Source organism: Vombatus ursinus, unplaced genomic scaffold (assembly GCF_900497805.2).
Source record: "Vombatus ursinus unplaced genomic scaffold, bare-nosed wombat genome assembly UNPS02014798.1, whole genome shotgun sequence".
Classification (NCBI taxonomy): Eukaryota; Metazoa; Chordata; class Mammalia; order Diprotodontia; family Vombatidae; genus Vombatus; species Vombatus ursinus.
This window is the reverse complement of record NW_020954576.1, coordinates 80,875,819-80,901,998: the sequence shown is the minus strand read 5'-3', so window position 1 is coordinate 80,901,998 and position 26,180 is coordinate 80,875,819. Positions and strand designations below refer to the sequence as shown.

At 39.7% G+C, this 26,180-nt stretch overlaps 1 protein-coding gene across 1 annotated transcript in view; it reads left to right on the top strand.

Moving 5' to 3' along the window:
• LOC114049472 (dynein heavy chain 14, axonemal-like) overlaps positions 1-26,180 on the top strand; it is a 343,809-nt gene that overhangs the window by 211,694 nt on the left and 105,935 nt on the right. The window contains exons 52-57 of the mRNA XM_027870712.1: positions 9,315-9,485; positions 13,605-13,772; positions 14,615-14,707; positions 17,848-18,045; positions 23,073-23,234; positions 25,751-25,942. Coding sequence (XP_027726513.1) covers positions 9,315-9,485; positions 13,605-13,772; positions 14,615-14,707; positions 17,848-18,045; positions 23,073-23,234; positions 25,751-25,942 — 984 coding nt within the window. The remainder of the gene's footprint in view (positions 1-9,314; positions 9,486-13,604; positions 13,773-14,614; positions 14,708-17,847; positions 18,046-23,072; positions 23,235-25,750; positions 25,943-26,180) is intronic.

Below are 26,180 nucleotides of genomic sequence, written 5' to 3'. Positions count from 1 at the left end.
CTACCATTTCCCCTGATCTGACTTCCCTTCTGTTAGTCCCTACCATTGTAAGGGATTGTCTGATGTTGGCTACTGCCAAGTGAAAGTTGTGGCAAGATGAGGTAGGAACAAGATATTAGGAAGTAACCAGAGCTCACGCTCCCGAGGCAGGGGCTGTGCTAGGCAGAGTTGTGGTGAACTGGGATGGGAACTGGATACGGAGAAGTAACCAGAGCTCATGCTCCCTAGGCAGTGGGCAGTGCTATGTGGAGCTGTGATAAGCTGGGGAAGGAACAGGATACAAGGAAGTAGCCGGAGCACGTGCTCCTGAGGCAGGGGGCTGTGCCACGTGGGAGTGGGATGGCAGAGAATGAGTTCCCTTTGTCTAGTCCCCTCCCTAGGTGCAACATCAACCTCAGACGTCTCCTTCCTGACTTCCTGGGTCACGTACTTTCCCTTTGTGTAGCACTGACCCCAGACGCCTCCTCCCGGTATCTGGTCCTAGCCTCCTGCATCACATCCTCTCCCTTGGTGCAACACTAAACCCAGACATCCCCTTCGGTATCTGATCCTACAATCATTGACTAGTAGGCGGGCTGAGGAGGAGGGGCTAAGTAGGTACTTAAGGAACAGTAGAGATCAGAGCTCGCTCTCTCTTGCTCCTGCTCTCTTGCTCTGGCTTTCCTGCTTGGCCTTCCTGTGATGGCCTCTGAATAAAGCTTGAGTGTTTGCACCTCCTGATCGGGCTCATTTCTGTGTTTATCCGGGTGGGCACCGAAGGCTGGTAAGTATGACTCTGGCAGCCTGCTCCTTATAGGAGGAGAGTGCATGGCACGACCGGCACATACCATCCCCCTTTACTTGATCTCCTCCCCTTCTACTTCCCTGTCAGGTAAGATAGATTCCTATATTCAACTGATTGTGTTTACTATTCCCTCTTTGAGTCAATACTGATGAGAGTGAGTTTCAAATGATTCCCATTGCTCACCCTCCTATCTTTCCCTCCACTGTAATAGATATTTCTCACCTCTTCATGTGAGATAATTTACCCAGTTCTACCCTCCCTTCATTCTTCACCCATTGTACTTCTCTTTCTCATCCCTTAATTTTTTATGCCATTCCCTCAAATTCATCTTATACCCATATTCTCTATCTATGTATATTCATTCCCTCTGTACTGTTAGTGATACAATTTTTAAGAGCTATAAGTATCATCTTTCTGTGTAGGGATGTAAACAGTTTATCTCTATTGAATCCCTCATGTTTTCTTTTCCCTTTTTACCTTTTATGCTTCTCTTGGGTCTTGATATTGGAAGTCACATTTTTGTTTACTTCTGGTCTTCTCCTTACGAAGGCTTAAAACCTTTCTATTTTATTGAATGACCATTTTTTTCCCTTGATGTATTATGCTTAATTTTGCTGGATAAGTGATTCTTGGTTGCAGTCCTAACTCCTTGCCCTCTGAAATATCATGTTCCATGATCTCTGGTCCTTTAATGTTACAACTGCCAAGTCCTGTGTGATCCTGATTGTGATTCACCAATATTTGAATTGTTTCTTTCTGGTCACTTGTTTTTTCTTTGACTTGATAGTTTTGAACTTTGGCTATAATGTTCCTTGGGGTTTTTATTTGGGGATCTCTTTCCTGAAATGAGTAGTGAATTCTTTCAATGATTATTTTGCCCTCTGGTTCCAGGACATCAGAATAGTTTTTCTTGATAATTTCTTGAAAGATGTTGTCCAGGTCCTCCTTCAGATTATGGCTTTTAGGTTCAATGATTCTGATATTGTCTCTTCTGGATCTATTTTCCAGGTCAGTTGTTTTTCCCATGGCTGTTTTACATTTTCTTCCATTTTTTTTCATTCTTTTGAATTTGTTTGATTGATTCTTGATGTCTAATAGAGTCATTAGCTTCCACTTGACCAATTCTAACTTTTAAGGTGTTGTCCTCAATTAGCTTTTTTACTTTCTTTTCTATTTGGTCTATTGTATTATTTAGGGAATTGTTTTCTTCAGTGTATTTTTGTATCTCCTTTTCCATTTGGCCAATTCTATTTTTGAAGCAATTTTCCAAGCTGTTGACTCTTTTTTCATAATTCTCTGCATCACTCTCATTTCCTTTCTCATTTTTTCTTCTACCTCTCTTATATGATTTTTAAGCTCCTTTTTGAGATCTTCCATGAGTTCTTTCTGAGCATGAGATCACTTCCCATTTTTCTTTGGGGTTTTAGGTGTTTTAACATTGTTGTCCTTTTCTAAGTTTGTGTCTTGGTCTTCCCTGTCACCCCATAACTTTCTATGGTCAGATTCTTTTTTTGTTGTTTTGTTGGTTTTTGGGGGGGTTTTTTTGCTAATTTTTTTTTTGGCCTTTTTCTTTTAAATTTGATCCTGGAGGGGGCGGAGCCAAGATGGCGGAGCAAAAGCAGTGACTTGCTTGAGCTCTCCCCCAAACCCCTCCAAATACCTATAAAAAATGTCTCTAAACAAATTCTAAAGCAGCAGAACCCACAAAAAGACAGAGTGAAACCAATTTCCAGCCAAAGACAGCCTGGATGGTTGATCAGAAAAGTATATTGTGCTGGGTTGGGAGAGGAACACAGTTCAGCGTGGGCACACAGGCCACAGAGACCCTGGAGCAGGCTTCAGAGGACTGAATCATGGGCAGCTGGGGTGGTTTCCAGACTTCCCAACCCACAAATGCCAAAGACAACTTAGAAGGTCAGTGGGAAAAAGTCTGTGACTGCAGTATTGAGAGAGGAGCGTAGGATCCCAGCCCTATTCCTTGGAGTGGCTACTTCCTGACCTTCCGGCCTACAGACTGAGGGGGGATCGAGTGGCTGATCAGAGGGAGATTGCAGGGATCTCTCTGCGGGTGCAGGACTCTCTTGCTTTTCCCGTGCTTGAATCTGGGTCACAGTTCTGGGTGGCGGTTGGGGTGAGGAGGAGCACTGGTGTGGTGGAGCTTGTAGTGGCTGTGGAGAGGAAATCCTCACAGTTCCAAGACAGAAAAGAGTGCTTGTGGTCACTCATAGACCAGAGCACAGGCCAGCAAAGGAGTAAACACCTCACCGATCATAGCACCTTGGAAGAACTGAAAATTTACAGGTCCCTAGAAGTATCTCTGAAAACAGCCACACAAAACCCCTGAAGCTTGGGACAGTACATTCTCCACACTGGAAAAAGACTCCTACCATAACAAAGAGTTTATAACTCAAGTAATTGGCTGAGATCATGAACAAGCAGTGCAAAAAGAGTCAGACTACATTATCTTACTTTGATGACAAAGAAGATCAAAACATAGAACCAGAAGAAGACAACGAAGCCAAAGCTCCTACATCCAAAGCCTCCAAGAAAAATTTTAATTGGGCCCCAGCCATGGAAAAGCTCAAAAAGGATTTTGAGAAGCAAGTAACAGAAGTAGAGGAAAAACTGAGAGTGATGCTAAAGGAAACCCAAAAAAATACTGAAGAAAATAACACCTTAAAAAATAGCCTAACCCAAATGGCAAGAGAGGTCTAAAAAGCCAATGAGGAGAAGAATGTCCTAAAAAGCAAAATTGGCCAAATGGAAAAGGAAGTCCAAAAGATTACTGAAGAAAATACTTCCTTAAAAATTAGAATGGAGAAATTGGAAAATGGACAATTTGAGAAATCAAAGCACTGTAACACTAATCCAAAGGAATGAAAAAATAGAAGAGAATGTGAAATATGTCATTGGAAAAACAACTGACCTGGAAAATAGATCCAGGAGAGAGAACTTAAAAATTATTGGACTATCTGAAAGCCATGATCAAAAAAAGAGCCTAGACATCATCTTTCAAGAAATGATCAAGGAAAACTGCCCTGGTATTTTAGAACCAGAGGGCAAAATAGAAATTGAAAGAATCCACCGATCACCTCCTGAAAGAGATCCCCAAAGGAAAACTCCTGGAAATGTTGTAGCCAAATTCCAGAATTCCCAGGTCAAGGAGAAGATATTGCAAGGAGCCAGAAGGAAACAATTCAAGTACTGTGGAAACACAATCAGGATAACACAAGGTTTAGCAGCTTCTACATTAAGGGTCCGGAGGGCATGGAGTATGATATTCCAGAAGGCAAAGGAGTTAGAACAACCTAGAATCACCTACCCAGCAAAACTGAGTATAATCTTCCAGGGTAAAAAATGGTCATTCAATGAAATAGGGGGCTTTCAAGCATTCTTGTGGAAAAGACCAGAGCTGAATAGAAAATTTGACCTTCAAATACAAGACTCAAGTGAAATACGGAAGACATAAACAGGAAAGAGAAATCATAAGAGACTTATTAAGGTTGAACTGTTTACATTCCTGCAGGGAAAGATGATATTTGTAACTCATGAGTCCTTTGTCAGTATGAGGGTAGTGGGAGGGGAAAAAATTATATGTATGTATGTATAGATAGTTAGATAGAGGGCACAGGGTGAGTTGAAGATGAAGGAATGATATCTGGAAAATAAAATTAAGGGGAGAGAGAGGATTATACTGGGAGAAGGAGAAAGGGAGAAGTAGAATGAGGTAAAATATCTCACATGAAACAGACAAGAAAAGGCTTTTACAGTGGAGGGGAAATGGGGGAAGGTAAGAGGGAATGAGTGAATCTCATTCTCAAAGGATTTGGCTTAAGGAGGGAATAACATACACAGTGGGGCATGGAAATCTACCTTACCCTACAGGAAAATAAGCGGGGAAGGGGACAAGAGAGCAGGGGGTTGATAGCGGGGAGGGCAGATTGGGGGAGGGGATAATCGGAAGCAAACACTGAGGAGGGACAGAGTCAAAAGAGAGAGTAGAATAAATGGGGGAGTAGAATAGGATGAAGGGAAGTATACTTAGTTTTTCATAACAGGACTACTATGGAAGTGTTTTGCATGACTTCACATCTATAACCTGTACCGAGATGCTTGCCTTTTCAATGAGGGTGGGTGGGGAGGGAGGAAGGGAGAAAATTTGTAACCCAAAGCTTCAAAAACACATGTTAAAAATAAAAAAATAAAAAATTTATAAAAAAAAATTGATCCCAGGGTGAAAGGGGCTCTGTATCAGGCTTTTTGTGCCAGTGGCTACAGGCCCTGGCTGTTTACTTGGTGCTGTGCTAATGTTGCCCTGAGGCCCATGGGGGACCCTCGTGTCTGGTGCTATGTTGAATGGGTGGGACGGGCCGATGAATGGCTGGCACTACTAGAGGCTGAAAGGGTCTGGAAGCTTACCTGATGCTGAGCCAGCATCCTAGTGGTGGTGTCTAGCCTGTGCTGAAGCCAGGTGGTATTTTTCTGTTTCCTTGGTTCTACACTTAAGCATGGGGAGATCCAGCCACTGGAAGACACCTGCCTGCCTAGAGCCACACTGACGCATCCAGGGCTTCAGAGGGAGGGTGCCAGACCACCTGGAGCTGTGCTAGAGTATGTGAACGTCCAGCTGCTACAGGAAGCCCATCCCTCGCCCTGGCTGTCCTAAAGCACGTATTGGTTCTTGGAATTGGAGTCTGCCAGTTCCCCTGGCTATGCTAAGGCATCTACGGGGTCCTAGTGTTGGCATTGCCTGCCCCACCAGACAGGCTCAGAATCTCCTGCTGGTTTGTTGGGGTGGGACTTGCTGCTGGCTTGCTGGGACATTTCCTGTCCTGGACTGCACTCCCCTTTTACCAGAGTGATATGGACTTTTTCTTGTACACCCTCCATGTCTCTGGGGCTAAAAGACTGCTCCACTCTTGTCTTTCCACCGACTCCACTGTTCCAGGATTTGTTCTGGGGCACTATGTTATGGTTGTTTGGAGGTGAATATGGGAGAGCTACAGCAATTTACTGCTCACTCCACCATCTTGGCTCCTGGAAGTCCTAGCACAAAGAAGAAATTAGCAAATTTCTTATTTGTGTTTTTGTCTACACTATTGCCAAGTCTTTAGTCTGGCCCTAAGTAAGTGGATTTTCATTGTAAAAGTAGATTTGTTTTAGGCAATTAGGGTTAAGTGACTTGCCCAGGGTCACACAGCTAGTAAGTGTCTGAGGCTAGATTTGAACTCAGGTCCTCCTGACTTCAGGGCCAGTGCTCTATCTACTGCACCACCTAGCTGCCCCTGTAAAAGTAGATTTGAACTTGCAAGTCTTACATTTCACACAAGGCAATGATGCGCAGAATCACTTCCCCAAAATGCAATGAGTCATTCTCAGGACTACAGGGATAATTAAACAGAACTTTCAGATCTGCCTTGTGGCAGGTTGTCCCTTTACTGATGCAGATCATAAGCTAATTATCTGGATGACCCCAGGCAAGTCATTTAACCTCCTTCTCTAATTCCCAGTTTCCTCATCGATAAAATGACAAGGTTGAGCTTGATGACCTCTAGAGTCCCTTCCAGCTCTGAACTTTGTCCCTGTGAAACTTCTTAGTAAATAGTCAGACTTGCTATAACTGCACAATCCATCTCAGTCACTGTGGTCATGAGCCTCTCTCTAAACTTAACTAGATTAATCCTTGGACAGTGAGAATGAAGTCCACCACCAGGACTACACCTGAAGCCTTTTCAGTCTGGTAGGGCCATGCAGTCTTGGAGAAACCAGAGCCTCCTCTAAGCCTTGGTGACCATCAAAGGAGAATTTTAATGGAAACCAAAGGAAATAGTATTGATAATTTTGACAACTTTTCTTCCAGCTATGGACATTATCCTGGAAATTATATTTTGCCTTTACATAAATAATACAGTTCTTCAAAATGCAAATTAATAGTAGTGTAGAGTAGTGGAAGGAACAGCTAGGTGGCACAGTGGATAGAACTCAGGCACTTCAAGAAGAACTGAGTTAAAATTCATCCTTAGACACTTGCTGGCTGTGTGGCCCATGGACAAGACAGGATTAACCCTGTCATCATCTGTAAAATAAGCTGGAGAAGTAAATGGCAAAAAACTCCAATATCTCTGCTAAGAAAACTCCAAATGAGGTCATGAAGAGTCGGACACAACTGAACAATGACTGAACAACAACAGAGTAGTAGACAAAGCAATAACCATGGGGAGTAATAGCTCTTCCACTTACAAGCTCTGTTGTTTTGTTTTGCTTCGGACCAGTTTAGTGGTTTCATTGGTATGAGGTAAGTAAAGTCCCTCTACCAATGCAGAGCAGCTACCCTTCTTCAACTTAGTCTTTGAGAGTTGACTATGCCAAATGAAGTGGCTTATACAGGGTCACAGAGTCTGGGTGTGTCAGAGTCAGAACTTAAACCCAGGTCTTCCTGACTTGGGGGCTAGCTATCTGTTATAACACTACTAACAAATCTTTTCCCCTTTGTAGAACCCATTCCTCATCTATGAAATTAGAGGATGGGGTTAGATGATCTCATAAGCTTCCATGGCTTCAGTTATTTCCTCTATGCAAATGACACCTAAATCTCTATATGTAACCTTGAACTCCTGATCTGGCGCCATGTCCTACTGTGCCTTTGACATCTATGATCTATGATCTCCATCTGGATGTCCATGAGTACCTCAAACTCCAATACCCAGAAACATATTCATCACCTTCCTCCCAAAACGTACCCTTCCTCTCAACTTCCCTGTTTCTTCTGATTTCACTATCATCTTTCCAGTCACTCAGATGCAAGACCTCAGGCATTTTTTAGTCTTCCCTCTTCCTCATTCTATTCTTGTCTCCAGTTACCCTGTCCTGTTTATTCTAACTCCTCAATATGTTTATGGAATCCCTAAAAAAAAGAATCATCTAGTTTATGTTTAAAGCTCTCCAGTCATGAGCAATCCACTTATTCCCAAGTTGACCCACTCTACTTTTGGATTTTGTTGTTTAGCCGATTAGTCTTATCTGACTCCTTGTGACCCCATTTGGGGCTTTCTTGGCATTTCTTTCTCTAGCTTATTTTACAGATGAGGAAACTGAGGCAAACAGATTGAGTAACTTGCCCAGGATCAAACAGCTAGTAAATGTCTAAGGCCAGATTTGAACTCAGGTTCTCCTGACTCTAGGCCTGGCACTCTATCCACTGTGCCACCTAGCTGCCCATAGCTGACCACTTTTGGGTAGCTGCAATATTTAAGAAATTTTCCCTTATACAAAGCCAAAATCTGCCTTCCTGCAACATCTACCCCATTGTTCCTGTTTCTATGGTCTGGGGGAGAGGGAGAGAAGAATAAGTCTATTACAAATATTTGAAGACAGCTTCCAAATCCCAGCTAAGTCTCCTCTCCAGGCTAAATATCTCTAATTTCTTCACCTGATCCTAATGGCCTCCAGTACCCTCATCATCCTAATCCTCTACCTCTGAAGGCATTTCAGTTTCTCATTATTCTTCCTAAAATCCAATGCACAGAAATATACATGATACTGCAGATGTGTCCTGACCAGGAAAGAAAACAATGGGTCTCACTTCTATAGACTCATATTCAACTGATTTCTGTCCCCAGGATAGGACTTTACATTTATCCCTACTAAACTCAGCGTTACAGATTCAGTCTGCTGTTCTAGCCTGGTGAGATATGTTTGGATCATTACTTTGTAATTCAATAGCTTAGCTATCACTCCTAGCTTTGGGTCATCGATGGAACTCCTAAGCCTACCATCTATGCCTTTATCCAAAAAACTACTAAAATTATTTAACAGCACAATGCCAGCCACGGATCCCTGAGGCATTTCACTAGAGGCTTCCATCCATGTTGATAGGGATCCATTCAAGATCACTTTGGGGGGCCAGTCATTTAGTCAATCCTGAAACTACCCCTACGACACTATGATCTGTGTGTTGTGTTCAGATGTTTCAGTCATGTCCTACATTCCATGACCCCATTTGGGGTTTTCTTGGCAAAAATACTAAAGTGGTTGGCCATTTCCTTTTCCAGATCATTTTACAGGTAAGGACAGGGTTAAAAGACTTGCCCAGGGTCACACAGCTAAGTAAGTATCTGAGGCTGGATTTTAATTCAGGTCTTCCTGACTCCAGGCCCTGTGTTTTATCCACTGTGCCACCTAATTGCCTAAGACTATCTTAATATTTTTCTATTCTGTCTCTCTGCCTCTATTGTCTTATCTTTCACAGAGATGCCAAAATAACTTCCCTAATGCAAAGAAACTTAACTGTGGACCATATATCTTCCTTCAGTGGCTATCCTTTGCTTCTTCCTCCCCTTATCCCATCCATTTTGCTATCAATTTAGATCATAGGTTGTAGAAGTGGGTAACATTTTTTCAAATAAACACCTTTCTTAATTACAGAGTCCAGAAATGCAGAGGTTGTTGGCAATCTGGTTATTTGATATTTTGAAATATTTTTAAAACACTTCAATGATTTTTGAAAATCTTATCTTTAAATTTCTAATAGCTACTCCGTGGATTATTACAAGCTAACAAGTCAGTTGTTGTGTCTAAAGAAACTGCTGCTCTATTCTTTGTACATGAAGCAACCCGTGTATTTCATGATCGCTTAGTTGATGCTGAGGAAAGAGAATATTTTTTCCAGCTTCTTTCAAGTGAACTAGACCTTTATTTTGAGGTAAATGTATTCATTTTTTAAAAATTTCATTGAGAACTTTGGGGAAAAGAATACTGTTTTCAGAAATAGTCCTGAAATGTGTTGTCTGAAGTGTAATTTTTTAAATTGCTTTTAAATTAAGCAACTAGTTGTCACTTGAAAAATCACTGAAAGGTCAGTTAGGTGTTACAGTGAATAGAGCACCGGCCTTGAAGTCAGGAGGACCTGGGTTCAAATCCAGACTCAGACCAAACACTTGACACTTACTAGCTGTGTGACCCTGGGCAAAGTCACTTAACCCCAATTGCCTAAAAAAAAAGAAAAAAGAAAAATCACTGAAGAGTCTCCCTAAAGCTATCACAAAGAAGCAACAATCCCTGGGCTCAAATATGTTTCAGATTAAGTTCGCTCCTCCATCTGAGATATCTGTTGAACTTGTAGAAAACACTATTCCCACCAGTACCATCACACATACTTGGAAAATTTAAATGAAGATATTATCTCTCAACAGGAAGAGAGAGAAGCTTCCAGTGTATTTATGGGCCATAGGAAATAGCTCCCTGACTTCTGCTGAGGAAGGGAAAAAAACCTTCTTTTTCTCATCAAGGAAACGGAGGAAGAGCTTTTCCACCCATGTCTGAAGTTTTTGGTTCTCGCCCTTCCCTCACTGGGATGGCCAAAGGAAGGAAGAGTTTTCTCCACCGGTGGCCGAGAAGATTTTAGTTTTTGTCTTTTCCTGGTACGATGGCCAAAGAAGAGTTGGACCAGAGGATCTCAGGGTCTAGAAGAATTGGACTTTTTTGTCTCCATCCTGTCAGTGTCCCTAGAATAGTGGTGAGTGCATCAGTGTGTCACCAGACAAGTCAAGGAGATGAGTCAGCTTCAAGACTCTACCAGGAATTCAGCAGAAAACTTTGGTAGACTCCAGCACAACTCCTGGGAGTCGTTACCATCTTTGTACGTGCGCTCCGTGCCTTAACCCACTTTCTCCTGGACTCTGTATGTTCTTGTAGGAGAGTATGTCATGAACTTGGGAAGGAAGGGGGAATGTTTACATACCAACTGTTCCTACTTTACCACCATAGCAGATTCTCCTTTCTCAAAGCTAATTAAATCTGGTTGATGAATTGATATCAACTGATAAGCATAGAGAGAAGCATACCGGCAGAGGCTCACGAGATACGGTCTTAAAAACTATCCTCCAATCCTGTAGAGCTAATTCTTTAGCCCCAAGGGAGCACAGTAGCCACCCTCCAGAGACCTGATTTGTCAGTGAGATTAGAAATTGAAGTGGTGGCTAGAAAAGCAAAGGGCCGTTATTGCTATATCTCTACTGCTATTAAGAACAGAGTTACGGTGCTCCTTACACAGACAGAGGCCACAAGTCATAACATCATAGATTTAGAGCTGGAAGAGACCCTGGAGGCCATCAAGTCCAATCCCCTTATTTTACATATGAGGAAACTGAGGCTGAGAGAAGTGACTGGCCCATCGATATGAGTTTGCAACATCCTAGAGCTTTGTTCTTCACAATGACGAGAAAGATTCCAGCAAGGGCAATAACTTGATATTGAAAGGCAAAAGAAGTAGGAGGCAAAGAAAAACTCAGCAGCAAAGTAGTATAGAAATAACTAGTTCACTTTACATTAAAATGGAGGCTAATTCTAAAATGTAATTGTTCACGACCAGAGAAGATATAGAAGGTTCCTCTCTCTTTTCCTCCATGACACAGGGACATGAATTACAGCGCAGATGGGATTGATAAGACGTGGCAACTGATGGGTTATGAGGGATGGGGGGAAAGGATAAGTCAAGAATGTCTCTGTAGTTGTAAAACTAAGCTAATGGCACCTTCAAAGTCTGAGCATAGTTGAGCACAGTGGGAAAAGGGCACAGCTTAGAAATAAAGCAGAGGTAGATGTGAAATTACAAAAAAAAAATCATTCTTGGAATTGGGGCGTTTGAGAGTCCAAGAAATGGAGATAGCACAATTAGGAATGATGGAGAGATCTAAGATATGATCCTCTCTCTGGGAGTGAAGATGTGGTTTATGGGGATTGAAGAGATGGGTGAACTAGAAGATCAGCGTTTTTAAGAGGATATCAACATGCATACTGAATTGTGAGAGGCACAGGTGGTAAGCTGCAAGCCTGGATCGAGACAGTTTGGTCGAGGATTCTTATTACTCTTCAAAACTATTTTTGGAGAATAAGTTCCTCCTTCTAGTAGAATTACATTAAAAATAGCTTGAAGTATTTCCAGTTTCATGTCAAAACTCTACTGCAACAATGTCAGCTTTGTATCTCAGTTATTTACATACACATGTTGCCAGACACTTATTTTTTTAAGTGAGTCTACATTACTTCAGTTGAAGTTAAGAAATTTATGTATTTTATTTGAAAATATAGCATTATACCTCATCACTCACAAGCAAATGTTCAGACTGAGAAGATGGTGCAGCTGCTAAAAAGGTTTTTAAGCAGATCATCAGAAGAAAAGGTCAACTCTATTTGCCAAGTTTTCTCATTCCTCAACTTGTCATTATGTTCAACATCAGGCCTGCTGAACTGTTATTGGGACAGCATCTCAAGATTTGCCTCAATCATATTTTTCCAAACTCACATGAAAGCATATTAAATAAGTGAGAATATATTCCAGATATGTGCACCTGGTATTAGTTAATTATTACTATTATGAGTCATTTGAATTATTTGAGTTCTAGTCACCATAATTGATGAGGGTGAGGCAGCCTAAAGTTGTGGCCATATTGAGACATCCAAATAGATGTGTGGAAAAATGGAAATGTAGAAAAGATACTGGACTAGAAGTCTGAAAACAGACATTCTAATATTAGTTGTGTCACCAAATAGATCTAAGACTTTGAACAAATCACTTTTCATCTCTGGGAACTTTAGTTTACCATCTATAAAATGGGAGAGATTGGATTAGATGACTAAGGATTCTATCCAGCTCTAAAATTCTTTGATTTTATCATTGAGTATAACAAGCTTAGTTCCAGTTTGGGTGATGGAGAAGCTAAGAAATTTAAGCCACAAAAGCTATTTGTTTTGAGAATGTAACAATGAGGGCTAAGATCCTTTATATAGAAATCTGCTATTGTTAAAGTCACGCATTACAGTCCTTGGGAATATATGTTATATCCTATATCATGTTTCCTCCAGAAAAATAAGTCTATCTTACCTCTAACATTTTGCGTATAGATGCTAATCCAGAAATAACTGCCTCTATCACTCTTGAGAATGTGTAAAAGTTACCAAATCATGTTTTTAATAAGAATTCTTAGAAACATTAGGGTTTCTATACCAGTCTGAAAACTTTCCCTAAGACTGCATAAACTAGTAATATTTATGTGACCCTAATAGTTATGAGTCTAAATACAAGACAGAAGCTTGCTTGAGATTTTTTTCCTTCAATAGTAACTTGGTTAAAGACACTGCTGAGAGAGCTAATCACTGATTTAGAAGTTCCCAAGCTCCCCCATGCAAATACCAAGTTTATATTGAAGAGCTGAGAACACCACAAGACAGCCTGAGGATTTCACCAGATCAGGAGACAAATATGAAGACAGTAGCAGTAGAACAACCAATCATTCAGAGCTATACCTGGTACCAGAGACAGGGTCATGAGACAGGATTTCGGCTAGCAGAGCGTGGACGTTGCTACAACAGTTTTATGGCCCACAAAAGACAATGGAGTGGAGTTTGTTGGAACACCTAAACCACCCCAAGGTTGAAGAATCTGTGTAGGCTCCTACACTGATCTAACTTCCATGAAGGACTCCAAATGACCTTGGAAGAACCTAAGACTCTGCTTTCTCTGTCTGCAAAATATCTTACAGTTTGGGGTTTTCTTTTAGCCGAATTTCACTTTGGCACCTAAAGGCCATATCTTCCTCCAAGTGGAAAGTTTGTTATCAGCCACCAAGCATGAAATTTTCCCAATTTTCACCCAGATTATAGGGTTGAGCCCATAAAAATCCCTGTGACATTCCCAAAAGAGAATCTGGGCTCTTTTTGATAGGATCATCACAGACAATGAGGGATTGCATTAGTCTCACTGATAAGTGAAATTGTATTTTATTGGATTCCGTTTTTTAAAAAATGAATTTTCTTCCCATAGATTTTATGGCCCACAGACAAAATAATGAATGATTTACCTTTGTATGTGGATTTTTTGGATATAAACAAACCTCATAAGAGAAGGATCTATCAGAACTGTAATAACCAGAAAAAACTTGCAGATATACTTTCTGAATTCCAGCTATCATTGGGCTCAACTGGTTTTGAGGTAATAAGAGATGTTACATAATCTGCTGCCAGTAACTATTGCCTTCAAGTTTTAAGGAACTTTTCAAACATATTGGACAGGAGAGAGGAATCCACTGCTCAGGTTTCAAGATGAGCTCTTTTAAGTGTAAAGCTTTGTATTATTTTGCCCCCCAGGACAGATATGATCTTAAAGACGGGAAAGTCAAGTTTTGGCAACAGGGCTTTAAAGCGTAACATCCAAGGAAAAGAACTGGTGGCATAGAGTTGGGAAAGTAATGTCAGATGGAAATTACATGGAAGGAGAGAATGGGGTAAGGGCTCACAGGACTAGAAGTTTCCTCAAAGGCCAAATAGTCCAATGTCCTTCAAGAATGAAGGCTCTATATAGGACCGCTTCCTCGAGGGGACACCTCATGAGGGAGAGAAGAAAGAGAGCAGCAGCTACAAGCCTGTTTTGGATTTTCTTTTTCCTATTTCTGAGTATCAAGCAGGTGATGGTCATTCAGCAAAGGAGAAAAAGTAGAGGAAGGGTCAGCTAGTCCAGAGACCAGCTCCTGAGAGCAAGAATGCTACAACCGCTGCTACTCATCTTGTTTTTGGCTTCTTCCTCTCTGGCTTTGCTTTTTGTGTCAGAGAGAGGCAGCAATAGCAGCCAGGTGCATGAGATGGTCTTGTGTATGGATTATGCTTTATTCAGGTTTTCTCCTCTCAGAGAAAAATTTAAACCATTTTATAAAGACACGATTGTTAAAGTTCTTTATTTCACTCCTCTCTCCTATTATGCCAAGCCACAATGGAATTAGATATTCCCCCACCCTGGTACCGCTGAGATGTATTTCTTCCTTCCTTTTCCTTTCCTAGCTTTCAAATTCAATGGTGTTCTTCAAGGAAGCCACGGAACATGTTTGCAGAGCTGCAAGAGTCCTTCGACAGCCAGGGTGCCACATGATCCTGGTAAGAAAAGAAAGCTTACAAATAAATATTTAAAGTTCTCAGGTTGTAGACAGCTTAAGAAATTCAGTAAAAATAGCTTTCCTTCTGAATATTTCGTTAGCACTAGTCGTTGAAAAGCACAGGATTTGAGAGTTTATGGATTTTAACAAAAAGATTTCTTGGATGTGATGAAGTTGCAAGTCCATAAAACAAGATAATAATTTTCCAATATTTCACATAAGACACCATAAACACATAAAATAATACCAAAGTAGATTATGTGTGCATGCAGGTGTGTGTGCCTGCATAGGATGGATTTGGCACCATCTAGTGGTCCTTTACATTATCTCACCTTAATCAGCCATGCATGTGACCTGCTTTGAAAAAATGTTCCACTAATTGACTTAAATATTACTAATGTTCCTAAAATTATGAGCTTTACTAGAAAAAAAAACATTATTTAGACCCTAAAAGTTGAGAGTTCTCTACACACCTAGAGAAACCTCATCATACAAATAAAGGATAAAAAGTTAGAATAAGACTTTGAAGTAAATAAATTAGCCTCATATCATTGAAACTTTGCTGGCCAGAGCCATTGAAACAAATGAATTATGTCTAGGGGTATTAAACCATTAAGTATTTTTGTTTCTTCATAAATAAATATCACCAGTAGGATCCAATTAAATTAGAAAACTTTTTTTTTTTTAATTCACAATGCTACTTTCTGCTCTGGCAGCATTGACACACATGAGGATTTGAGTAAATTATATTTCACAGAATCTTGGTGTTATAGAGAATCCCAGGGACCATCTGGCCCAAACTTAGAATCCCTTCCACAACATCACAAGTAGTCATCCAGCCTCCACTTGACAATCTGGGGGGGCAGGAGAATCCATTACCCACTGGGTCAACAACCCATTGAACTTTTTGACAGCTCTAATTACAAACAAGTATTTCCTTACATAAAGTCTGTCTTCCTTTGCATCTTCTCCCAAATGCTATGAGCTCTTCTTTTTGGGAACAAGGAGAAAGAATCTAGTCCATGTGCCATATGATATCCCTTAAAATAACATTAATACTAATACCCAAGCTCCTCATTACCACCCCCTTCTCCTCACTAAATGTTCTTAGCTCCTTCAGCCAGCCTCCAAAGAAAATGGTCTCCAGAGAGTTTTCCAGATACACCTATGTGCATATACAAACACACACATACATACATGCATACATGTGTGTACACCCTCACGAATTATAACACTTACCATTTTTATATGCCAATTATGAGGAAGGGATGTCTTTATCATCCTCCTCTGGAAGCACTCTCCAGCTTCTCTATTCAATGACCTTCCTAAAATATGACATCTAGAATTGAGTATATTATTCCAGCTAGAGTCTTTGTATCTACTAAGAGTTCCTCATGTAGACAATAACCATCAGTTAAGTAATTGAGTTGAAGCTAATTTGCTAATATTTGATGGAAAATTTAAAAGATATTTTGTCATTTTTGACATGATTACAACACATAAAAATGTTATTTCTGCATATGAGTATACATATATGCATTTGAAAAATCACATGAATGGCTAGAAATCCTTTTCACTTCAAGTATTTAGTAAGCCCAACTCTCACTTCCAGGTCAAAGGGAATAGGAAGCCACCAAAATATATGCACAGAATTACTTTAGACATCCTTCTACAGATGTATGGAGGTAATAAGAGGTAATAATAATATAGATAAAGAGACTCTGTGAATTGCCCATGTGTAATCATGGGATCATATATTTAGATCTGAAGGAACCTTAGAAGCCATTTAGTTTACCCCCCTCATTTTACAAATTAGGTAACTGAGCCCATAAAACTTGTACCTATTTATTGTATTCAATTTTTTTTTTTACAGAAAACTCAACAACGATTTTAAATAATAAAACATGGTAGTTCACATAGGTGGTAAGACTCACAGGTAGAACTTTAACCCATTCTAATCCAAAGAATGCAGTTCTGGAAAGGAGTACAGACAAGAGTAAGACAAATGAAGAGCAAGGTTGATTGGTGACCATGTTATTATAACTACTTTCTGGATCTCACGCACAGACTCTTCTCTCTATCCCTAGAAGATATAGCTACATGCACTAAGTAGGCCTAGCTAGAAGCCATCCAGCAGCAGTCAAAAGCATCACTATGGGTTATGATTAGCACATTCTATGATACATTTTGGCTTAAGTCTGGACACATATGCAATAGGTTGTTCTTCGGGATTCCTAGGAACTAAAGAATGTGCATATTAAAAGAAAAGAATCAATGATGCAAATTCTTTGTGTTGGTAATATATGTGTGTATTCAATAGTACCTTTGCATACCATTATTAGACTCCTTGAGGACATAAGTGTGATTTAATCAAAGATGACTTAGTCAATAAAAGGCTGTATATACATCCTAAGATCATGTAAACCATCCATATAAGCTTTGGGAGGGGCTAGGCGCTTCAGGGGGAAAAAAAGGACCTTTTGGGGAAGTAAATAATAAGTTAAGAAAATGGATACCTGAGAAAAGGATTTGGATTTCTGGACTATGGATTAAATATAGATGGTAGACTGCACCTAATAAGAACAACTAAAATTAATTTACCTGGAGTTTTGCAAATATGATTAAGACTATCTTTCTACATCCTGTTGAAATTTGATGAAATGTTCTCATGTTGCTTTTTCAAAGGGCTTTTTTAAAAAAAAAAAAGTACATTGTGGTAAGTGTAAGAAAACTGTCTTATGAATCTTTGATAGGGATGGGGACCAGCCCTTTTATTTTCCTGGTATAAGGAATTCCCTGGTGAGGTAACTCCCTCTACCAATGCATGTTGCCACCTTCTCTGCAACTTAAAATCTTAGAGTTGCCTGGGAGGTGGGGGAGGGGCACTGAGAGGTTATGTAATTTGCCCTGGATCCCATAGCCAGTACACATCAGAGGCAAGACTGGAACACAGGTCGTCCTGCTGCAAAGCCAAATCTCTATCTGCTACAGGATAGGTAGGACTTGTTTAAAGCAGGCTGAGAAGAGCTACCAAAAATCTAAGTTATATTCACTCTCTACTCTTAGCATATACAAACAAAAGTCTTTGTTGAAAGATTTCTCAAAACCCATTGGTTTCATGATCCATTTTCTCCCCTAAAGATTGGAATAGAAGGATGTGGAAAAGAAACATGTGCCACCCTTGCCTGTTATTTGGGAGACTGCAAACTCTACAGATTATCCACAGCTCGTACTTATGGCCACCTGGAATTCAGAGAAGACTTAAAACAAGTCTTTCTACAGACAGGACTAGAAGGAAAACCCACTGTTTTGCTTATTCTTGATACAAATCTAACTCAGGTAAGTTATGGATCATTGTTTTAAAGACTGATGTGTAAAATATCTGTTTTGCAAAAAAGTGACAATTCTATAAAATGTGTTTTTGCTTCCTTAGCATTTTAATTCATTAAAGATATTTGGTAAGGCAATCTGAGTCATTTGATTCAATTCCCTAATGAAAGTAGAATGCCTGATTGATACTATGTTTACTTAGTTTTCCTAAATGACATCTATCTTGTCAAAAAACTTCATTTTAGCTTCCTCATTGCCTAAACCTATTTCCAGTAGTAAATTAAACATCTGAAGGAATGAAATAATTCTTTTTAAAAATTTTTTAACATTTTTATTTAAAGTTTTGAGTTCCAAGTTCTATCCCTCCCTTCCCTCCCCCCCACCCCGAGATTGTAAGCAATCAGATATATGTTATACATGTGCAATTATGTAAACATTTCCATATTAGTCATTTTGAACGAGATTTGAATAAAAGGAAAAAAATGAAAGGAAGTAAACAATAGCATGCTTTAGTCTGTATTCAATCAATATCAGTTCTTTCTCTGGAGGCAGATGGTATGCTTCTTCATTAGTCCTTTGGACTTTGGTCTTGGATCATTGTACTGCTGAGAATAACTAAGTCATTCACAATTCTTCATCGAAGAATATTACTGTTACTGTGTACAGCATTCTCCAGGTTCTGTTCACTTCACTTTGCATCAGCTAACATCTGTCCAGGTTTTTCTGAAATCATCCTGCTTGTCATTTCTTATAGCACAGTAAATAGTCCATTACAATCATACACCACAGCTTATTTAACCATTGCCCAATTGATAGGCATCCCTTTAATTTCCAACTTTTAGCCACCACAAAAAGAGCTGCTATAAATATTTTTGTACAAATAGGTCCTTTTCCCCCTTTTTTTTTTTTTTGGATGTCTTTGGGATACAGACCTTGTAGTGGTATTGCTGGATCAAAGGGTATGCACAATTTTATAGCCCTTTGGGCATAGTTCCACATTGCTCTCCAGAGTGGTTGGATCAGTTCACAACTCTACCAACAGTACATTAGTGCCTCAGTTTTCTCACATCCCCTCCAACATCCAACATTTTCCTTTTTTTGTCATATTAAGCACTCCAATAGGTATGAGGTGGTACCTCATAGTTGCTTTAATTTTTTTAATTTAATTGTTTTCTATTGTGCCTCACTCTAGAACAAGGGCAATTCCTGCAATTGACAGAGAAGACACTGCCCCATAATAGGACTCTTCCACCAACACCTCCTTGATTATTTAGCCCATTACTGATTTTTATCCTCTCCCGATTACCTTCTTTCCTCCATTTGCCTCAGAGTCTCCTCCCTGGGTCCATGCCTTCTAACTTTCCCAGTGGTCAGTTGTCCTCAGAAGTTCTAACTCCATGCCCCACCCCACTCCCACTTCCCACATCCAGGATAAGTGGTCTTTTCAAGCACCAGATTCCCCAGACCACACCCAGCACAAGGTCCTCATCTACATTCAGAGAATATCTCTCTTCACCCAAAGGAGCATACAAGCAAGGCCTTCTTCTTTTCCTCCCCACTTTTCAATCTTTCCCCCCTCCTCTGAAACCACTCCCCTGTAGGCTTTTCTCTTCTTGAGACCACAGGGTTCACCTTTCTTGACCTTGAATTTCCCCAGGAACATCACACACTCTATTCCCTATCATTCACCATCCCATTTCATAATGTAGACCCCCCCCAAAAAAAACACTATTGATTCACTTTTAGGCAAGGTATCACCCCATTCTATCCATATTACCCCAGGTCTGCATCTTCACTGTTACCTCCACTTGACTTCTGCCTTCACCCTTGTATCTTTGTGCACATTTAGAAAGACATCCCTTATGGGTCTCTCTCTGCTGTCAATTGTTGTTTCTGTCCTTCTTTGGCTGCTATATTCATTTATTCCTCCTGCATTTCTCTTATCTGGGCTGTTGAAAAAGCAAATAATCTCTTCAGTTCTGGTTTTCTTTCCAAGAATGTTCCAGATGTCTCTATTGTTGAATGTCCATCTTTTTTCACATATGGTTAACGCTCAGATTCGCAGCATAGATTCAGCCTGGGCTGTACCTTGAGCTCCATTGCTTTTCAGAACACGTAATTCCATTTCATCCTGCATTTTCTGGTGGATATTGAATAATCTTGTATTATTTGAATTGCCTTTTCTTTGTATTTGAAGGTCCATCTCCTGATAGTTTGCAGAATTTAATTGTTTCTAAACTGAATTATTAAATTTAACCACTATGTGTCTTGTAGTTTGAAGCCTGGGGTTGTTTATTGTTGGATTTTTTTCTTCTGGATGCAATCTATGAATACTTCAATTTGTATATCTCATTTTCTATGTTCAGAAGTTCTGGACAGTTCTCTTGTATTATTTCCTGCAGTATGGTGTTATAGCTTTTTGTTCTGTCCTGCGTTTCTGGGAAACCTATGATCTTTAGGTTGTCCCTACACATCATATCTTTTAGATAAGTATGTTTTGCTTATAAAATGAGCATATTTTCTTTTGATATTATTGCCTTTTGATTCTCTTCTTCTAGATTGTCTTTCACTTCTATGTATTTACATTCCCAATCTGTTGTTCTCTCTCTGGTTTCTTTGGTAAGACTTCCCATTGGAGAATCCAGATTTTCTGTTCTGCCCATTATTTTTGCTGTGCAGGCCATAAATTCTGTTCTCTTACTTCCCATTTCTCTTTTAAACTATTCAAGAACAGCATGTGGTGGTTTCATGTTCTCCTCCACAGGGTCCTCCATCACATCAAGTGTTGGATCATTTCCCCTTTTTTGCAGTATTTATACATAAACACCTAAACACATTTACTAGATCTGGAAACCATATTTTCTTCTGCTATTATTGTTTTCCCTATTGTTTTATTTGCTTATGTTTGAGATCTTTGAGTTTTCTTCTTACTGAGATCTTTGGTAATTTCAGCCTTTCTTTTTCTTAATTTTCCCTACTATTCACTTTCTGACCCCCTGACCTGGTAGTTTTCTGATCTGGTAGTTTGGGGGCTGGGTCTCAAAGCCTCTCAACCTCCTCACATTCTGGGCAATTATTTTTCTTTTTAAAAAAATTCCACTTATTTATTTATTTATTTATTTATTTATTTATTTCTAGTTTTCAACATTCACTTCTATAAAATTCTGAGTTTTAGATTTTCTCCCCCTCCCTCTGCTTTCCCCTCCCCAAGATGGCATGCTGTCTGATATAGGCTATACATATATAATCATACTAAACCTATTTCCACATTAGTTATGTTGCAAAGAAGAATTAGAACCAAAGGGGAAAACCATGAGAAAGAAGAAACCAAAAAAAAAACAAAAAAAGAGAGAGAGAGAGAGAGAGAGAAAATAGTATGATTCAATCTGCATTCAGACTCCATAGTTCTTTCTCTGGCTGTGAATAGCATTTTCTATCATGAGTCTTTTGGAATTGTCTTAAATCCTTGTATTGCTGAGAAGAGCTAAGTCTATTAAAGTTAGTCATTGTGCAATGTTGCTGTTACTGTGTACAATGTTCTCCTGGTACTGCTCACTTCACTTAGCATCAGTTCATGTAAGTCTTTCCAGGTTTTTCCAAACTCTGCTCATCATTTCTTATGAAACAATAGTATTCCATTACACTCATATACCACAACTTCTTCAGCCATTCCCCAATTGATGGGCATTCCCTTGATTTCCAATTCTTTGCCACCACAAAAAGAGCTGCTATAAATATTTTTGTACATGTGGGTCCTTTTCCCATTTTTATGATCTCTTTGGGATACAGCCCTAGAAGTGGTATTGCTGGGTCAAAGGGTATGCACATTTTTATAGCCCTTTGGGCATAATTCCAAATTGCTCTCCAGAATGGTTGGATCAGTTCACAACTCCACCAACAATGCATTAGTGTTCCAATTTTCCCACATCTTCTCCAACATTTATCATTTTTCTGTTTTATCATGTTAGCCAATCTAATAGGTGTGATGTGGTGCCTCAGAGTTATTTTAATTTGCATTTCTCTAATCAACAGTGATTTAGAGCATTTTTTTTTCATATTACTATAGCTCATGCTGGGCAATTTATGCCTTACCAACTTAGGTTTCTTCTTCAGGTGACTTTTGGGAGGACAGAATTGGCTCCAGCTGGACACTGAGCTTCTTCCCTCAGGCTTAGTGGAATTCTGCCTAGCCTCCCATACATACACAGTGTCCTGTCCCACTCCCTCACTTCTTTGGCCCAGCACCAGAAGTTCAGAGAGCTGCCTGGTGATGTGGGGTTGATGTCTGTTGTTTGGGTTTCCAAGGTTCTAGGAGAAGGGGTTTGGGACATGGTGTTGAACTCTATTTCAACCCCAGACATATGCCCTACTCCTTTACCTGTGTTCCTGGCTCTCTTGCAGAGATCTTTTATAGCACAGACTACTGCTCTGCATTGCACTGGCTGTGTGGCCCTAGTAAGTTTCTGCCCCTGGAATGACTATTTTTCATTGCCTAAGCAAACTTCCATAGCCTGGAAGCAGGATCTCCAAGGCACTGAAGAGAAGGACGAGGAATGGGGTGTTGCATGGGGTTGGGGTTTTTTGGGATTTTTGATAGCCTATGTTCCAGTTGCTTGGGTTAGCCAGTATACCCCTGCTACTGGCAGTACAAAAGTTGGGAGAGGAGTGCTAAGTGAGCTCAGGGTGGATGTTAGTTCATGGATGTCAGTTTATTTTTCATGGAGCTTTTTGGGGGTTTTTTTCTTTTGGATTCTGAATATCCTGAATTCTAGAAACAGATGAAGTTTCTTTATTTTTTGTGCATAATTTCTGTTTGAAGAAGTTTGAGGGATTGAAAGTATCAGAGAAAATGAGTAGTCCTTCATTCTCTTGATCACATTACCTGTTTGGCTGATTTGAATTATGCATAGACTATAATCTTTACCACCATCAATTTGCCTACTCGCTATAGCTCTGTCAATTTGTTGTGCCTTAGATTAGAAAATATGAGTATTCAGTCACTTCTGATTTTAAAAATATATGTGTTTTTACCCAAGGAGTCTGTTTTAGAAGATTTGAACTCCATTCTCAATTCAGGAGTTCTGCCTGATGTATTTGAAAATGAAGAGTTGGATAATATAGCAGCAGGTCTCAAAAATCTTGATGAAGAAGCCAGTTGTGGTGATAGCCGACAAGCTCTGCTTCTGTTCTTCCAAAAGGTATTGTTTACATGAATTTATTTTTATCAGACTATGAAATCAAATTAATGATACATATTTGAGACCACATTCATGTTTCCATATATAATTTTTCACTGAGTGTTTTTGTCCCTAAAATGAGCTTATTAAGCCAGATCGATGATGATAATTATTTTAAGGTGATCACAAGTTTTTTATACAACATAACCTTTTGGCTTCTTGACATCCTTTATCATCAAGAGATGTGTTCATCCTTAGTGATATATGTGATTTTTGCTAGATTATCTCACACTCATAGTATTATTTGATTTTTATCATTAAGACTTTCTACTCAAAACATCACAGTATCTATCATGTGATTTTCCTATTAAATAGCTATAAATAATCCCCTTTTGCTCCCACATCAAGATTAAACTCTTTTGTTTGGCTTTGTGAGACTCATCACAATCTGACTCAATCCTACTTGTTCAACCCTATTCCTTACCACTCTCCAACTCTGCCATTATGTCTTCTCTTTGTTCTTGGCACACACCATGGTCATTACCTCTCTGCTTTTGCTCATACTGATTCCCTATCTGGAATGCATTCCTTCTACTCTGCCTACCCTAATTATATTCAAGCATCAAGACCCAACCTAAGGTCTGCCTCCTTCAGGGAGTTTTTTCTGACTATTTTCATCTCTCTTATTGATGCTATCTGGTATTTTGTGTTTAGGCACATGGCCTGCCAGCACCACCAGATGAAACATCAATAGTAAGAAGCAATGGTTTCTCTCTACCATGATGCAGTAATAAATACTTTGAAGTCATTAACTTATTAACTACAGAACACCCTCATGCTGGTAAAGCTAACACCACAGAATGCCTTTTCCTAGTAGATGATGTATTTCCTCAGCAATAATCACTTTTTATGAAAGAAAAATTCAGGAGAGTGGAAGTCTTAAAATTTTTACTTCATTTTTTGAAGGAGATACATAGATAATTTGGATTCTGGTCCCATGTCTTCTGCTAACAAATTGTTTGAGCTTAGGCATGTCACTTTACTTCTACGGGATTCAGTTTACTCATCTGCAAAAGAGGGACATAGCTGAATGTGAAGTTACCAGACTGGTCCAGCTTTAAGAGAATTCCACCTTTTGTTGGATCTTAGTAAAAATACAAGGTTCACTAAGGGTTTCAATATGATATTACTTTATTTCGGTGAAACTCTGAGTCCTTGTTTTAGAAATCAGATACAACCATAAAAATGCAAAAGAAACAAAATACAACCATGAACAAAAAGGTAACAAAAACACCATACGCACACTCTTGGATAAAGTTCGATTGCATCAGTATCAAATCTGCCGACAGCACACGTCTAGAAGGGCTAGTTAACACAATTAGATGACAGAATCAGGATCCAAAAAGATCATGACAGTCTTGAACACTAAGCCAAACTTAATCGGATGAAAACTCATAGGGAGAAATGTAAAGTATTACACCTGGATTCAAAAAACTGAACTTCAAAAGTACAAAGGGTAGAGTAAGACAGACAGCTGTTTGAAACACATATAGGAGTTTTAATGGACTCTAAGCTCAAGATAAATCAACAGTGTAAGATAGCAGCTAAAAAACTAATGTAACTTTAGGCTATGTTGTCCATGCCTCTGTGTGTTCTATGTTGATCAGCCCCAGTCTATAGTGGTATGTTTGGTTATAAGCACTACTCTTTAGGAAGGGCATTAATGAGCTGGAGAGCATCCAAAGGAAGACAAGCACAATGGGTGAAGAGCCTTGAGTTCATACTGTATGAAGATTTGGTGAAGAACCTGGGGTGTTTAACCTGGAGAAAAGAAGACTTGGGAGAAACACGTTTACTCTAAGTATTTGAAGGATTGTCATATAGAAGAAGTGTTGCCTTTGTCTGAAAGGCAAAACTAGGAGCAGTGGATGAAACCAAGCCAAATCAAGGCAGCAAGCAATTATTAAGCATTTTCTGTGTGCCCTGCAGGCCCTGTGCTAAGCACTAGGAGTATAAATACAAGCAGAAAGACAGCCCCCACCCTTAAAAAGCTTCCATCCTAATAGGGGAAGATGATGTATAAAAGAAAGCTGAAAAGGGGGTTGGGGGAGGAAGCAGAGGGTACCTATGTAGGGAATAATAGAGAAAGTCCAGAGAGTCAGGAGGGGAGCCTGGAGGGGAATGAAGGTAAACATCATATAACCTTGATGCAATGAAAAAACTTCTTAACCAGCCTCAGGTGGTAGTGGGCTCTCCTGCACTGAAGGTCTTCGAGCAAAGGCTAGATTGTGACTTGTTGAGTAAGTTACAGAGGGGGGGCCCTCGTTCAGGTGCAGGTTGGGTGAGGTGTCCGCTTCCAGCTCTGAAATTCTGTAATTTGGTGGTAGCCGTTCAGCTTTACAACAGTGAAACAACAAAATTAATTGCTTTCTATCTGAAAATTATATCCCTTGAAAGATAGAATTGAAACAAATTTTTAGAAGAACATTTTCTCATCATGTAACTAACTTAATTCATCCTTTTCCATTCCCATTCAGAGAATTGCAAGAAATCTTCATATTTTTATGACTGTAAGTCCCGCAGGGCCCAATTTCCGCCGAAATTGTCGAGCATACCCGGCCTTGATTACTTGCAGCACAGTCGATTGGTACGAGAAATGGCCAGAAGAAGCTCTTTTTACTGTAGCAGTGACTCATTTAAAGCAAAAACATGTCCTGGACACCAAAGAGGTAACACTTAAAGAAAAAACTGAAAATGTGTTTTTAAACCCTCTCAAAACAGTATCAAAGTATGAATTTTTATTTGTTGGTAGTATCTGAGCACATTTCCCTTCTACGAAAGCTGCGACATTTCTTCCTTGTTGGCTCTCCTTTCCAGATTTATCCTCCTACCCGTATTCCACCTCCACTTCCAGGGATAGAAGATAGTGATTCCAGGTATAAATAAAAGCCAAGGGAGGTGGTCTCT